The sequence below is a fragment of the Filicampus tigris genome, chromosome 12 (assembly GCF_054856515.1).
Source record: "Filicampus tigris isolate MCC_2025a chromosome 12, RoL_Ftig_1.0, whole genome shotgun sequence".
Classification (NCBI taxonomy): domain Eukaryota; kingdom Metazoa; phylum Chordata; class Actinopteri; order Syngnathiformes; family Syngnathidae; genus Filicampus; species Filicampus tigris.
The window spans coordinates 4280001-4295134 of NC_141228.1; the positions used below are offsets into that span (position 1 = coordinate 4280001).

The 15134-nt window shown below is 44.6% G+C and overlaps 2 protein-coding genes across 2 annotated transcripts in view; one reads left to right on the forward strand and one right to left on the reverse strand.

Moving 5' to 3' along the window:
* ror1 (receptor tyrosine kinase-like orphan receptor 1) overlaps positions 1-7161 on the reverse strand; it is a 135459-nt gene extending 128298 nt beyond the window's left edge. The window contains exon 1 of the mRNA XM_086048305.1: positions 6821-7161. Coding sequence (XP_085904431.1) covers positions 6821-6917 — 97 coding nt within the window. The 5' untranslated portion in view covers positions 6918-7161. The remainder of the gene's footprint in view (positions 1-6820) is intronic.
* Positions 7162-9826: 2665 nt separating this feature from the next.
* Positions 9827-13073, forward strand: LOC147138109 (uncharacterized). The gene is given in 6 exon segments (XM_086047525.1): positions 9827-10124; positions 10275-10410; positions 10565-11529; positions 11617-12212; positions 12269-12661; positions 12663-13073. Coding segments are annotated over 6 exon segments (2799 nt in total).
* Positions 13074-15134: the final 2061 nt, after the last annotated feature.

Below are 15134 nucleotides of genomic sequence, written 5' to 3' on the forward strand. Positions count from 1 at the left end.
GTGACACATTGGTTGCCATGGCGATGACAGAGAAACTCTTCACAGAATTCTGAAGCTGTTATTTAAAAGTCATATAACTACATATTGTGACTATAAACTAAAACCTTTGGCCTGGGCCATGACGTTTTTTTTCCTCCCTCTAACAGACTGACCTCCTAAGTAGACAGTAAATTGCAGGAAAAGGTTTTCACGCATGGCTACAGTTTACAGTGGTAGAAGCTTTATCAAACGTCTCCAGTAAAGATCAGAGGGAAGCGTGTTTATCCCGTGATAGAAGGCCTGCTTTGCCATAGCATGGTGACCACTAAAAAGTAAACTTGCTCCACACAATCCATTTTCAGGAAGTCAGAGCAGTTTTCGGCCAATATTACCCGAAGTTGAATTCTTAGTATTCACATAAAACCCTGGTTTGGCATAGCGTAGATCAATACCAAAAAAAGCAAACCCTAAATCCATCTCCTAAAAGATTCTTCTACCAACTAAGCATATTGTCAGGACATTCCAGACAATAATTTAGTGGAAAAGACGTGCAACCTTTGCTATGACCACACATCCTAAGAAAACTCCATAATAAGTGAATTCCACATCACACAAGGGAGATAGAAACATTAAACACAGGCTACGTGATACATTTGGAAAGAAATGTTCTGCATATTTTTTAAGAGAGTTAAAGCAAACATTAGCATACACTGTCCTTTAAGAAGTTCATCATACTTTAGCATTGACATTTAGCAGACACATGTTCCTGATAATGAAGTAGCAGAGAAGGGTGCGAGTTACATACGTATTTGACTTTTATCTTAATATTCACATCTTGCACAAACTGCCATGGTCACTTACATCTCACATACTGTTTGGAAGACTCTTCCATGACAACAACCTTGTAACAAGAAAGTGTTTTGTTCTTTGGGATTCAAAACAACTCCATGCTGGCTGGCCATTCGTGCGCACCTCACTTCCTTTCTTCGTTTGAACATTTGTTGCCTTAATGCAACTCTAATGCAGATGATATTTTTTTCTGACTTTGCAATTTCAGATCTTTAACTCATTCACCACCATTGACGAATTTACCTGTCTTTTCACAGTCCAGCCATTCAATCCCAGAAATCTAGGGGGCGGGGGGGGGCTAGGGATGTCACAAATCTCAGGGTATTCAATAGTCCTACTTAAAATGTAATTGTGTCTGGCACGTTGCCTGGAAGCACTCCACAAGCATTTTTTTCGGGTTGTGCAGCCAATGCGCCCGATTGGCCTAACCTAATCCAAGTGAAAATGTGACATTACATGAAACACACTAATGATTGGCTGACTGGCCAATGAGACATTACTTCCATACCTATGTGTAAAACCTAAAGCCAACCTTTGCCCGCTAACAGGTTTACATAAAGGGTGTACTTTGATCTCATGATTAAAAAAATAGACTAAAAAAAATAGAAGTAATGTGAAGTGAAGAACGCATTGATTATGGACACTTGGAACACACTTTGCGGCCCCGGGTCGTGGCTTACCCATGTCTGAGTGCAGCTTGCATCCGATTGGACGAGAGGGGTCACTCAAACCGGCATAGGTGACGTGCCGTCATCTGGCCTGAAACGGTGGCCGTTGGACCTCTGCTTTACCACAAATCAGACGAGATAACCCTCGAAATTTAATTAAGATATCAGTAAGCAAAGAAAAAGAAACCAACAATGTTAGTTGATTATTTTATTTACTGTTTCTATCAGTCAAATTAATGAACAGTCAATTTCTCAATGGACAGTTCTGTTACTGTGCGCATAGCATCATTATTATTGCAGCAATAATAGCGTTTTCGAGGTATATAAATGTAAACATTAGATTAGGGGTCACTAACTCCGGTCCTCTAGGGCACCTGTCCTGCAGGTTTTCCATCTCTCCCTGCTGTAACACACCTGTTAAAAAGATCAGGATCGTTACCAGGCTTCTCAAGAGCTGGCTGATGAGCTGATCATTTTAGCAGGTGTGTTACAGCAGGGAGAGATGGAAAACCTGCAGGAGAGGCGCCCTCAAGGACCGGAGTTGGTGACCCCTGCATTAGATGGACAGGGACAGAAGTGAATGGTGACACATATTTGAAGACAGAAACCTATGGGAAAACGCACAGACCGTATATTGGGAACCTTCCTGCAATATCACAAAGAGGCTTAATGCAGTACCGTGAGGTTTCCCGCAATATCGCAGTAATTCTTGTACCGTGATACTGTGATTAAAACCAAACCGTGAGCATTGAATATTGTTAGATCCCTACTGATAATAAGATATTTTTTCGTATAAAAATCAAGGTTTGTCTGAAGAAAATGTCTTTTTGATTTCTGATAGAACTGTTGGGGGAAAATAATCACTGAACTTTGAATGGTTGCAAATCTAGCGAATTTTGGGTTTCATCAGGATTCGTAAGAGGTTACAAACATGATCACATCATCACACATTTAGTTGTCGTAAACACTTTTTTGCTTGCTTGGATTTTTCGCTAACAGTGGCAAGCAATTGCAAAACAGTCATGAGCATTTGTTAACGGTCGTAAGCCAAAGTTCTTTTTTATTCACTAATGCTAGAGACCACATGACCATGGTTCCAATATCAACCCAATGATGCATAGAATTCACAAGCATTCACTGCTCAGTGACATATCAGCACCCATTCTCCATATGGATCATCATTCCAGGCAAGAGGAAATGGCACAATGAGGAGTACCATATGTTTTACAACACCCGATTGGATGAGTTTAAAGTGGAAGTCAACTCAAACACATTTTTTCAAGAATATGTTCTCTGCAGTCCCACGAGTTGAAACAAGGCGTTCTGATAAATAATGCGTTTGTGGAATATGAGTTAAAGCAGCAAAATCTAGCCATCTCAAGGGGCAGCCATATTGTCACTTCTATCGACTGAAAATGACATCGCAGATGCTCGGGGCTCAGGTGACGACCAATCACAGCTCACTTGTTTTCTGAAGCTGAGCCATGATTGGTCGTTATCTGAGCATCTGAGATTTATATATATATATATATATATATATATATATATATATATATATATATATATATATATATATATATATATATATATATATATATATATAAAACAAAATGGCCACCACTGAGATGGCTAAAAACGGGTGGACTTTCTGCTTAACTCATATTCCACAAACTCAATATTAATCATAATGCCTTTTTCAACTAGTAGGTCTGCATAGAACATACTCCTGAAAAAAATATGTTTGGGTTGACTTCCTGTTTAAGGACACAAACAGCAAAATACAGGTGGTGAAGTTTGTGAAAGATATTTGAAGACAAGGTCCAGCCTGCACCAACCTGTAAGTTATAGTTTTTCTTGTTATTATCCAAATCCATCTTCAGTGGACAGCAGAAAAATTGAATCCTGATGAAGCTTTGCACACCTTTTTATTGTGTTGCGTCCAGAGATTTACCTGCTACTCCTCCAGGGGTTGGCAAAAGGTCTCAAAGATTCCCAAAAGGTGGCAAATCATTGCTAATATTCACAAAACTGTCCCAAATAGTCACTACCTGTCTTTCGCAAACACTTTCCCAAACATTCGTGCGGTGTCAAAAAAGTCATCTAAAAGTCTCTAAATATCACTAATGACAGAGCAGACCCCCTGATTTTCGCCAACATTCATTAGAAAAGTTGACAAATCCAAAGAATGCGTCCAAGGACCTTCGTAGCTGATCAGTGGAAGGAGGATGACACTGCTAACAGTGCAACACCTCTTTTTTAACCTGCTTGTAAATTGCTTCCATAATGTCTGTCAAAATGTCAGATGACACAGAGCAGCACACAGATCTGGACAAGCCCTAATACATTACTGGCCCCCTCCCTCTTCATCACCCCCCAGATGTGAAGTGCCTTTAGTGTCAACATGGCGCTCCGTTGCAGACTGCAGCATGACAGCTGGGCCCAACATGATCTATAGGCTTCCTGAGTGTTATTAAATAGCTAAATGCAATTCTAAACAGATTTCACATGGGGGCCTGTGCTCTGCAGAGGACCCTTTTACCTTCTCAAATGAATGCCCCGCGTCACCAGCACATACACAATTTATGTAGTCGGAAAACATTGTAGTCAATTTATTTTTATAGGCTTGTCACAGATTATTACTTTGCAGCTTAAGGGCACAGCTTGATTGATGGGAGGAAAATGGGCAGATTTTGAAATGACGCCATACGGCGGACACATTTCCATAGAATATTTGCACATCTTTCTGGAAATCTGATTTGCCCGCTGCAAGATAGAATATTCAGATTTCAGATTACCCCTTCAAATGCATATTTTTTTTTAATGTGAAGGAATTGGAGAAATGTTTCCAGCTTGGTGTAGAGCAGCCAACAATGATGATGATGCAAATAAATAAAAGTTAGAAGAGCATGTTTGAAAAGCATTGCACAACTTCCTTTCTAAACACTAAGAAGAAGCTCTGTAATTGATTTCAATATTTCTTGAGGAGCATGCATTTTCCACAGGATGAAAAGACTTGGTTTATAATATCTGATGCCAGCTGGAATATGTAACTGGACACAGTTTCTGATTGCACAACTCATCAGACTGCTACTTCAAAAAAAAAATAATAATAATAATATTAATAATCCACAGCATTAGCATTTTATTAACGTTCTGATGTGTTTCCCAAAGTCAGCATCTAATATCTTCCTTTGACCACAACACGCACTGAAATCAGACAAAATTATACTTACTCTGTTTTTTTCTCTCATAAAAACATATGGCTTTAATGCAGTAACTGGTGATTAATAACTGCTACTTTTATTACCTCCTTAGAAGTTCTCAATGCCTTTCGTTTGTTAACAGTTTTTTATTCTCACAAATTTTGTTGAGGGGTGGACCAATGATCATTAAATGTCTCACTTCTTATTTTATCATGGGCCTTTGAAAATAAATTTTAAAACAAATGTGGGGTGTGTGTATCAATGGTGTGCAATTTGGTGCCAATCCAAAGTATGTTTGCCATTGATTTGCAGTTGATTAATTTGTCATAATATTCGAAAAATAGGGGCAGTTTCAAGGTTCAGGTCCCATGTTAGACTATTTGGATGTGAAAGAAAATCTATAAACTCATTCCTTGCCATTAACGAATTTACTTGTCTTTTCACAGTGAAGCCATTCAATCCTAGGAACGCATTTATATTTTTTCAATTTTTTTTTTTTTTTTTTAGTAAAAGCGGGTCTGAAAATGTCTGGTGGTGAATGAATACAAATATTGATTCAACTAGTGGCCATGTAACATGAAATAAATACCAGTCACTTGTATTAGAAACCTGGCGGCAGCAACTAAAGGTGCAGCCATGCCTTTCAGTTTCTTCCTGGTGTGTCCTGAGTCACTTCCACACCACAAACATATTGTAGATAGACTACTGCAGTCATCTCCTCATATTCTTTTTTCTATGAACATACTAATTACAGTGTGATCGCCAGAGAAAACATCTTCATCTGTTAAAAAAAAAAAAAAAAAAAAAAAAAACTCAAGGCTATTGGTGCCAGAGCTCAACTCTGACTTCAACAATATTAGAAACAAAAACACAAAAAAAGTTGGGCTTTTATTCATAACATACACGGAAAATTTGAGATAGATGAAGGTCCACAACAATAATCAGCTTTGCCAGTAAATAAAAATACTACCATCTGAAATTCTCACTGGCTAAAACATTAGGCAGACTAATGGTATCGAATAGAGAAGCTACATCAACAAAGAAAATCAGCTTACACAAAGACATTCATTTTTGACATGGTTTAAAGGGTTATAAATGTTGCTATAGTCCGTGTGAATACTTCTCTATTGTATGCAGTGATTGTATCATATGTATATGTGCAAATAGTGTTTCCCTCCAGAGAGAAAAATCCAAAATGGCAAGTCCATTCCCTAATACTGTATCACAGCTGAGGATGTGAAGGTCCTATTCTTGGAGCAAGGAAGGTGGAGAGGACAAGAACCCAACTTTAAAGAAACAAAAGTCACATAGCTACTGTATATAAGGTCCCACAAATATTACAATAACCAACAGAGTACAACTCATGACATTTTACTGGTGTACCTGATTGAAGTGTCATATGGGTGCACATAAAATGTCAAACTCAGAGCACGCATGCTGGTCTTTAACTTTTAAGTTCTCCAACACTTTCAAAAAAGAAATCAGACATCTAGATAGATAGATAGATAGATAGATAGATAGATAGATAGATAGATAGATAGATAGATAGATAGATAGATAGATAGATAGATAGATAGATAGATAGATAGATAGATAGATAGATAGATAGATAGACCTCCTGCTTATCTTTAAGTGACTGAGGACTGGCACAATAGCTGTACAGCTGAGCGCCTAAGGGGCTCCCATTGTGGACCTGAGGAGTCAAGTCCTTCCCCGTGTGGATGCTGCTCACTGACAATGGGCCCCATCAACTAAATAGCAAAGATCATTTACATGAGAGGGGAGGTCGCTTTGTTTGCAAGGGGCACTGTTTAAATTACACGTATGGTTTTATCACGGCCAAGCAAAACCAATCTGGGAGGCAAACAAAGACATGCATAGTGGCATGCATGGTGTTGGGTGACCTAAATTGCCTTTCCAACTTCCGTGATGAACACAGCATCACAGAAAAATCAATGCAGTGACTTTTGACAGATGTTTGAACCCACGCGGAGAAATGCGGTGTGTGTGTGTGTGTGTGTGTGTGTGAGTGTGTGTGCGTGTGGGGGTGGGTGTGCGTGTGTGTGTGTGTGTGTGCGTGCGTGTAGAGGGGAGAGTGGTTTCAAAAGTTTGGAGACTCACCGGACGCGCCGAAGTCCAGAAAGCCGAGGAACAGCACGACCATCCAGCCTGGACATCCCCGGAGACACCCGCTCACCACGGTCCGACTTAGATACATTCCTTCGACTCTGCGTTATACCTTGGTCAGCTTTTAACATCCACCAGTCAGAAATTGTAGTTCGAGAAAAGCAAAAAAAAAAAAAAATTGGCAACTTCAAGTCAAGTTCCTGAGCGTGTAACCTCTGAGTGACTGGGTGAGCGTCTGCGACAGAGTTTAGCCTCAGCGGTCTTGCTGCTCTGACTGTCTCTTTCCTCCTTGGCGGAGCTCAGCTCACTTTCTCCTCTTTCCCGTCTGTCCAAATGATCGCGATCCTGCCCACTAACCTCACGTTCGCATAAGTCTGCAGACGTCGTGCAACACATGGTTGCCTCGAAGCCACGTGTCGCCATCTGGTGTCCATAAATGGAACAGTCACGACTCGCTTGAAATTGGTAAATTCAAAGAACACGGAAAGAAAGAAAACAAACTGGCTGCGATTGGAATCACCATAAAATGCAATTAATGCATAATAAATAAATACATAAATAAATAAAATCACTCCCTAATATCAAATTCATCAGGGGCAAGTACAATTCGGCCCAATAGCGCTTCTGCAGCCCGCTGCACATTTTTATTGGCCTAAACCATATTTATTGATTATTTAAAAAATCAATGTGAATGTAAATTAATGTTTAATAAAATGTTCTACTAGAGCCACTCATTTGTTGTCCTCACTGTCAGTATATTTTGGTTCATTGTAAAATAATGCTGCCAGACCCACTACCCATCTTCTTGCTGAAGAAAGGTTTCTTCCAGAGAAGTGGAGCAACCTAAGTGTTTGTAGATCAGTCCATCGGGGTGTAATGCATGCAACACAAACTAATATAACAGATTTCCACCTTAGCGCTTTAAACGCTATAAGCAATAAAACAAATCAAGGTTTGTATATATTAATTTGTATACAGTGCATTATGTTACTATGAGCACACAAAATGCGAACATGCTTTAAGTAAAACTGTAACACAAAACTCTTAAGCCAACACAGAGGCTCAAAAAATGCATCCAGTGTATTCTCTTTGTGTTTGGATATTATTACCTACATAAAACTATTAAACCATAGGCCAGGAGTGCCCATGCAAGTCCGGTCGTCGAGAGCCCCTTTTCAGCCTGTTTTACATGTCTCCCTCCTCCAACACACCTGATTTGAATGAGCTCATCAGCAAGCGTTGTAGAAGCCTGATGACGATCCTAATATTTTGAATCAGGTGTGTTTGAGAGGGAAACATGTAAAAATAGGCTGAATAGGGGCTCGCGAGGATCGGTTTTGGGCAAACTGCCATAGGCTATCCAAATATTTAATCCAGTGAACTTCAGCTGATTGCACATAGACAAAGAGAAATGAAAGAAAGTGCAAGGCAAAGTTTTTTCAGCCAATCACACATGTACAAATGTTACACACACACTTTGTTTTGTTTTACTGAATTCATTTGTGGCACGTACTTTGTCATTGCATGTGACTGTACACATGGAGATGATGAAAGGAAAATAATAGTACCCATTTAGTGTCCTCTGTAATGGACCTGACTGATACCGTAAACAACCTCTTATTAGAATATTGTCCTCGCTGAATATCTTTTGGCTATGTTGTTATCCTCAGAGGGGGAAAAAAGTGGGGGGAAAAGAAAATGAAAATTCCTTGAAATTGAATTACTTTTGGTTTGAAATGGCGGGGCGTATGGCTGAACAGTCTCTGTGGAGATGTTGTGCATGAAGTGTAGAATTCACGGATAACATTGCTGGTCCTTGTCAAGTCCAGGAGCATGCCTACGGCAGTCTTCTTTGTGTATCTAATTAAAATCTAACTTCACTTCCTTCCTACCATCGACTTTCAGAATCCTCCCTTGGGAGATGTTGTTAATCACTGTATGGAGATGATTCAGCCCAGGCTTCCTGCTGATTTTAGATAGTGTAAGGGTGTGCCTAAATTGGTATCACTTGAAATAGAAGCTTAATTTATTTTCACTTAGATATTAGTGTATCAACACAAGACAGTATTCAGTATTTTTGCAGGTTCTTTGGCCCTTCCATACCTCAATGGTGGTATTTAATGGCGAATTAAAGGGATCATCCGGCCCGGATGGTCCATTTTCTACTAAGATCAATTAATGTTTTTTTTTTTTTTTTTTGATTAGGAAAAGATGGACGCAAGATATATTTTCAAAGCCCATCCATCCAGTTTCTCGAAGCGGCCACTGGTTATTTGCAAGCACACGCCGCACCATGATGCTGAGCTGAATCTCTGGCTGGACAGAAATAGCATTTGCCCCGCTACGGCTGGGGCTCCACACTGCCTGTGCTCTTGCTGAGTGCTCTTCGGCTGACTGGCTCGCTGACCGCTGGCGCTGTGGAGCTACTCCTACCTGACTGCATAAGTGGGATAGGCGTGCGAGACACGAAATCCCATGTCTGGTAAGAAACTGATCTCGTTCTGCTAACCTTTGCTGGTTAGCCGTCGAAAGCTAATTTTGCCTCGACAAGCCACGGGAGCTAACAGCCATGGTTGCCTGCCTGCCTGTCTGCCTATGAAGCTACAATAAAACCTTAGCGTCGTCAAATGCCCCAAAACTACAACAACCACCAAATTGCCACCAAAATTCCAAAACAATCAGCACAATATTTTTGATCTTGTCGATGTGATAGTGGCTTTTCCTCATAGGAACTCACATTTGATGTAAATAAATCCAAATACATGTGCAGATTGTGGTGTTTACTGGCATAATTCCCCCACGGAACTAAAGGTTGAGGGATGTGTTGGGGAACGAGTTGTTATTAGGGTTGCAACTTCCGTTTAGTTATTTTGTTCTTCCTGTTTTGCCTAAGTGATGTTCAGTAAAGTCTTCTGTGATACACCTCCTGCATCTCCTTTCCTTCAGCACCACACTGGTGACCCCGACGTCAGTACTGAAGTTTCAGTGGCTGTATCGAACATGGCGACAAGTAACGTTGTTCTCAAGTTGCATCAGTTTTGGGAGGCGTCCGCGACGACCGGGTTCGCGCAGACGGAGGCTCAATTCGCCCTGCACGGGATTGCTGATGACGACACGCGCTACTACTATGTCGTTTTGGCACTAGGGTGTGCTACTGCCGCAAGAGTGGTGGGCTTCATCACATCTCCTCCTGCTCGCTTTAAGTATGCAGCGTTCAAGGCTCTTCTCCTCAAGACCTTCGAATTGTCACGGTCGGAGCGTGCTGGACGGCTTTTTGCTATCAAGGGACTGGGGGACAGTAAGCCTTCTGAGCTTATGGAGAAGATGCTGAACCTACTTGGCGATGAGGAACATAATTTTCTTTTTATTGAACTGTTTCCCCGCCACATGCCACCACATGTTTGGACTGCGCTTGCCAACACAACGATCACCGAACCCCGTGCTCTAGCAGAGGAGGCGGACTGCTTCTTCCTCGCTACCCAGCATTTCGCTCTCGACGTGCTGGCCCCGACGCGCAGTTACACCCCGCCGGACAATGGGGCACGGGTGAGCAAGGGTTCCGCTACCACTGACAGCCATGACACGTACTATTTTTATGCCCGCTTCGATACTAAGTCAAAGAGGTTTTGCAGTTTTGGCGCTGCGGGAAAACGCATAAACCTGCACCCAATAGCAGCTATTAGCGCGGGTGTGAAAAACTGTCTGTTGTTTGTCAAAGACACCCTTTCCGGCCTAAAGTTCCTCTGTGACACTGGTGCTAGTGTACTGCCTGCCACGACAAGCGACGCTGCCGGCGGGACACATGGCCCACCCTTGTCTTCCGCAAACGACACCCACCCCCATCCGCTCTTATGGCACGAGGGCTGTGGACTTGTGTTTCAGCCGCCAACGATACACATGGAACTTCGTCACGGCCGACATCTCCTTTCCACTCATTGGCGCTGACTTCCTGTGTGCTTACAGTTTGCTGGTGGATGTCGAGGGTGGACGTTTAGCGGACGCGCAAACTTTCTGCTCGATACCTTGTGTCCGCGACGAGGCATCATATGACGGTCTATCTAGCTCGCTCTCTGAGGGTGACAAGTTCGAGCGCCTCCTGAACAAGTTCCCCTGTTTGACTCGGCCCACATTCTCCGTTACCACATCGAAGCACGGAGTTGAGCATTACATTGTCACTGAAGGACTGCTTGTCCACGCTAAAGCCCGACGCCTCAATCCTGACAGACTGGCAGTTGCCAAATCTGAGTTCGCAAACTTGGAACAGCTGGGAATCATCCGGCGCTCGGACAGCCCGTGGGCCTCGCCTCTCCACATTGTGCCTAAGCCGGATGGTGGGTGGCGGCCGTGTGGTGACTACCGCTGCCTTAATGACGCGACCACGCCCGACCACTACCCAGTTCCCCACATCCAGGATTTCTCTGTGCACCTGGCAGGAAAGTGGGTATTCTCCAAGGTGGACCTTGTGCGCAGTTATTACCAGGTTCCAGTGCATCCCTCAGATATCCCCAAAACGGCTGTGGTGACTCCATTTGGGCTGTGTGAGTTTTTGAGGATGCCTTTTGGCTTGAAAAACGCAGCACAGACGTTTCAGAGGTTGATGGACACAGTGGTCAGAGATATGTCCTTCGTTTTTGTTTATTTGGACGATATACTCGTTGCCAGCTCCTCAGTGGATGAGCACCTTGTACATCTGAGAGACCTCTTTACAATACTCGCTGCACACGGCCTGATCATTAACCCGACCAAGAGCCTTTTTGGGTTGTCGTCCATCCAATTACTGGGACATCTTGTCACCAAGGACGGGGCCGCCCCTCTTCCATAAAGGGTGGAGACCATCTCTGCATTCCCTCGTCCGCCCACCGCTCGTGCTCTCCAGGAGTTTCTCGGGATGGTGACGTTCTACCACCGTTTCATCCGCCAGGCGGCCCACATTATGCACCCGCCGTATGAGGCCCTTAGAGGCAAATCCCCCAACCAACCTATTGAGTGGACGGTTGACGCGGAGACCGCCTTCAACAACGTCAAGGCAGCCATTGGTCGTGCCACAATGTTGGCCCACCCATCACCAACGGCCCCGGTCGCAGTCACGACGGACGCCTCGGATCTGGCGGTCGGTGCACTGCATGAGCAGTGGGTGGATGGTGCCTTCTTTAGTCGCCGGGTGACTCCCAGGGAGAGTAAATATAGCACGTTTGACAGGAAGCTCCTCGCCCTCTTCCTGGCGGTCCGCCATTTACGTTTTTTGCTGGAGGGCCGCCCCTCCACAGCGTTTGTGGACCACAAGCCGCTCACGTTCTCAATGTCCAAGATATCGGAACCGCGGACCGCCCGTCAACAGCACCAGTTGTCGTTCATATCCGAATACACCACAGACATCCAGTTGCTGGTAGGTCCGACGTGGTAGCAGACTGCCTCTCCAAGGCGGTGGTGGGGACTGCTCAGCTTGGTCTCGATTACGCCCACATGAGCGTGGAGCAGGCCTCAGACCCTGGGATCCAAACCCTCAAGGCTTCAGACACTGGATTGCGACTGGAGGAGGTGGTAGTGGGACAGTCGGGCATTAAGCTGTTGTGTGTGTGTTTCTACTGGCCAGCCACGCCCTCTGGTCCCTGCGAACTGGCGGTGCACAACCTCTCTCACCCCGGTAGGAAACCGTCTGTGAGGTTAGTTTCGCAGAGGTTCGTGTGGCAGGGGTTGAAGGAGGATGTGCGGACCTGGGTGGATTCTTGAATGGCCTGTCAGCGGGCTAAGGTACATCGTCACAGCAAGGCCCCTTTTGAAAATTTCGCTGTTCCCAAAAGGAGGTTTGACCATGTTAATGTCGACCTGGTGGCGCCCGCTTCCCCCGTTGCACGGGTTCTCCTACATTTTCACCATGGTGGACCGGACAACCCGCTGGCCTGAAGCCGTTCCCCTCGCCTCGACTGCGTCCTCCGATGTGGCCCGCGCTTTCATCAGCACGTGGGAGGCCCGTTTTGGTACCCCGTCCGACCTATCTTCTGAGAGGAGGCCACAGTTCACCTCTGAGCTATGGAATGCCGTGGCTGACGGTCTGGGGGTAAAGCTGCATCGCACCGCCCTCTATCATCCCCAGGCCAACGGGTTGTGTGAAAGGTTCCACCACTCGATGAAGGCAGCCCTGCGTGCAAGCTTGACGGACAGCAACTGGTTGGACAGACTACCTTGGGTCATGCTCGGCCTCAGATGCACCTACAAGGACGACCTACTGTTCAGCCGAACTCGTTAATGGCCAGGTCCTCCGGGTGCCTGGGGAGTTAATTCCGGATGCCCCGAGACCCTGGTCACCAGTTGAGCAACGGTCCTCCCTGCTGGAGACTTTTGGCACGTTCGCTTCAGTTTCCACTATGCAGCACGGCCCTCATGTTTTCCATTTTCCACCCGGCCTGCGCTCGGCGGATTCTGTTTTCGTCCGCCAGGGTGCACACCGCGGCCCGCTGCGCCCCCCATATGACGAGCCATTCAGGGTCCTGCAACATGGGGATAAGGACCTTGTCATTGATTCGGGGGGTAAGCCTGAGACCGTCTCGGTAGACAGGGTTAAGCCGGGTCATGTGGACTTTTCCAGGCCTTTGGTGCTGGCTCGACGTCCTCGCCGAGGCCGGCCTCCCCGCCCCGCTGCTCCGGACTCTGCCGGGATTCCCTGGGGCGCCCTGTCGGCGCTTTCCGCCTCCCACCTGGGGGTCGACGCTTCCAGTTGGCCCTGCCCGACCCCTTCATTGCGTACCCGCCGTGGGCGGGTTGTGGATTCCACATAGGCTAGAGGGTTTTGACTATGGGTGAATTCTGGGGGGGGGCTGCGTGGTGTTTGCTGGCATAACTCCCCCACGGAAATAAAGGTTGAGGGATGTGTTGCGGGACGAGTTGTTACTATTGTTGCAACTTCCGTTAGTTTTAGTTTTTTAGTTTTTTCTTCCTGTTTTGCCTAAGTGATGTTTAGTAAAGTCTTCTGTCATACACCTCCTGCATCTCCTTTCCTTCAGCACCACACGATAGCTTTTATATTCTCACAGGTTGTAGGGCAAGAGTAGGAATGTGCAGAAATTTGGCGGCAATTAATAACCGCTTCAGACACAGAAAGTGACAAACTAAGCCACAAAAACAACACTTGCCACCCCGCTATGACGTAGACAGCCGTTTCATTTTGAACTGAGTACAAGCCGCGGTGAAGCTCTTTGTCTCCAGACGCACTCTCTTCGTGGGTGTGGCTTGCCAGGCTGGAATTTTGGTGCTGACATCATTTTTACATACATGCCTATTATATAAGTGCCAATGTTCAGCCAACTCAAGTGTCACTTTAACAATATACTGACTCTATGAAGTTTGGTATAATAAACACTGCAGCAGATAGTCAAAAGTGGCCAAAGGCTAAGATTAAAACCAGACCAAGGCAGCTCTACATAGAAATAACAATCTGCCAGTTACATGAAGGACCCTGCTGGAACCAAAAATACTTAGAACAGATTGTATCATGGCTGTCGCACAGCCGAGTCACTCTACCTTTTGCACAGCTGCGTTAAAGGACAGGACCACTGAGTCCGACGTCTCTGGTGGTTTGTTTGTTTGGTTTGTTTTTGCCATCTACTGAATTAATTAGCCAGTCCCTCAATGCTCATGTTAACCACAGTATGTCTAAATGTCCACCTTTTCTATTTTAGAATCAACTTACCTGTTGAAATATAAATAATGTCCAGGATTGGTTTCCCTCCCAAGCATGCAACGACAGTTGAAGAGAAGGCTAAAATCATGATGCAAGCCATTTACTCCCTTCTCTTTATCACTCTTCTATGGTCAAATGGCATGGAAGGGTTTGTTTACTGTATGATGGTGCAATTGGAAATTGCGTAAGGGTTTGCCACCCCGAGGTGTGTTGTCATGGTCAAATGAACAATGAACAAACCAAAAAACAAAAAAAAGGTGTTCCAATTATATGAGACTTGTGACTAGGGCCTCTTCTTAGATACCTAAATGGTTGGAGGGCTAATGGGAGGCAGAAGCGTCCACCTGGGAATCAGTGCCGATTTAATGGCACACAGGTGTGTCACAAGGTCAGAAAGAGCACCCACCCTCCATACACAGAGGCACACATACAGGAAAATCAGCTTTTTGCGTTTTCTTTCACAACTCAATTAATGCATACTGACTATTACCCCTGTAAAGGTTAGCTAAAACTGTCATGCAACACATAACGAGAAATGTTCCAGGACAGGTGTCACAAAAGATATATTTCAAAGTTTTTTTCTTTAATGTAATCGGTCAAGAGTATTGAGTAACTGTGACATCTCTCTAC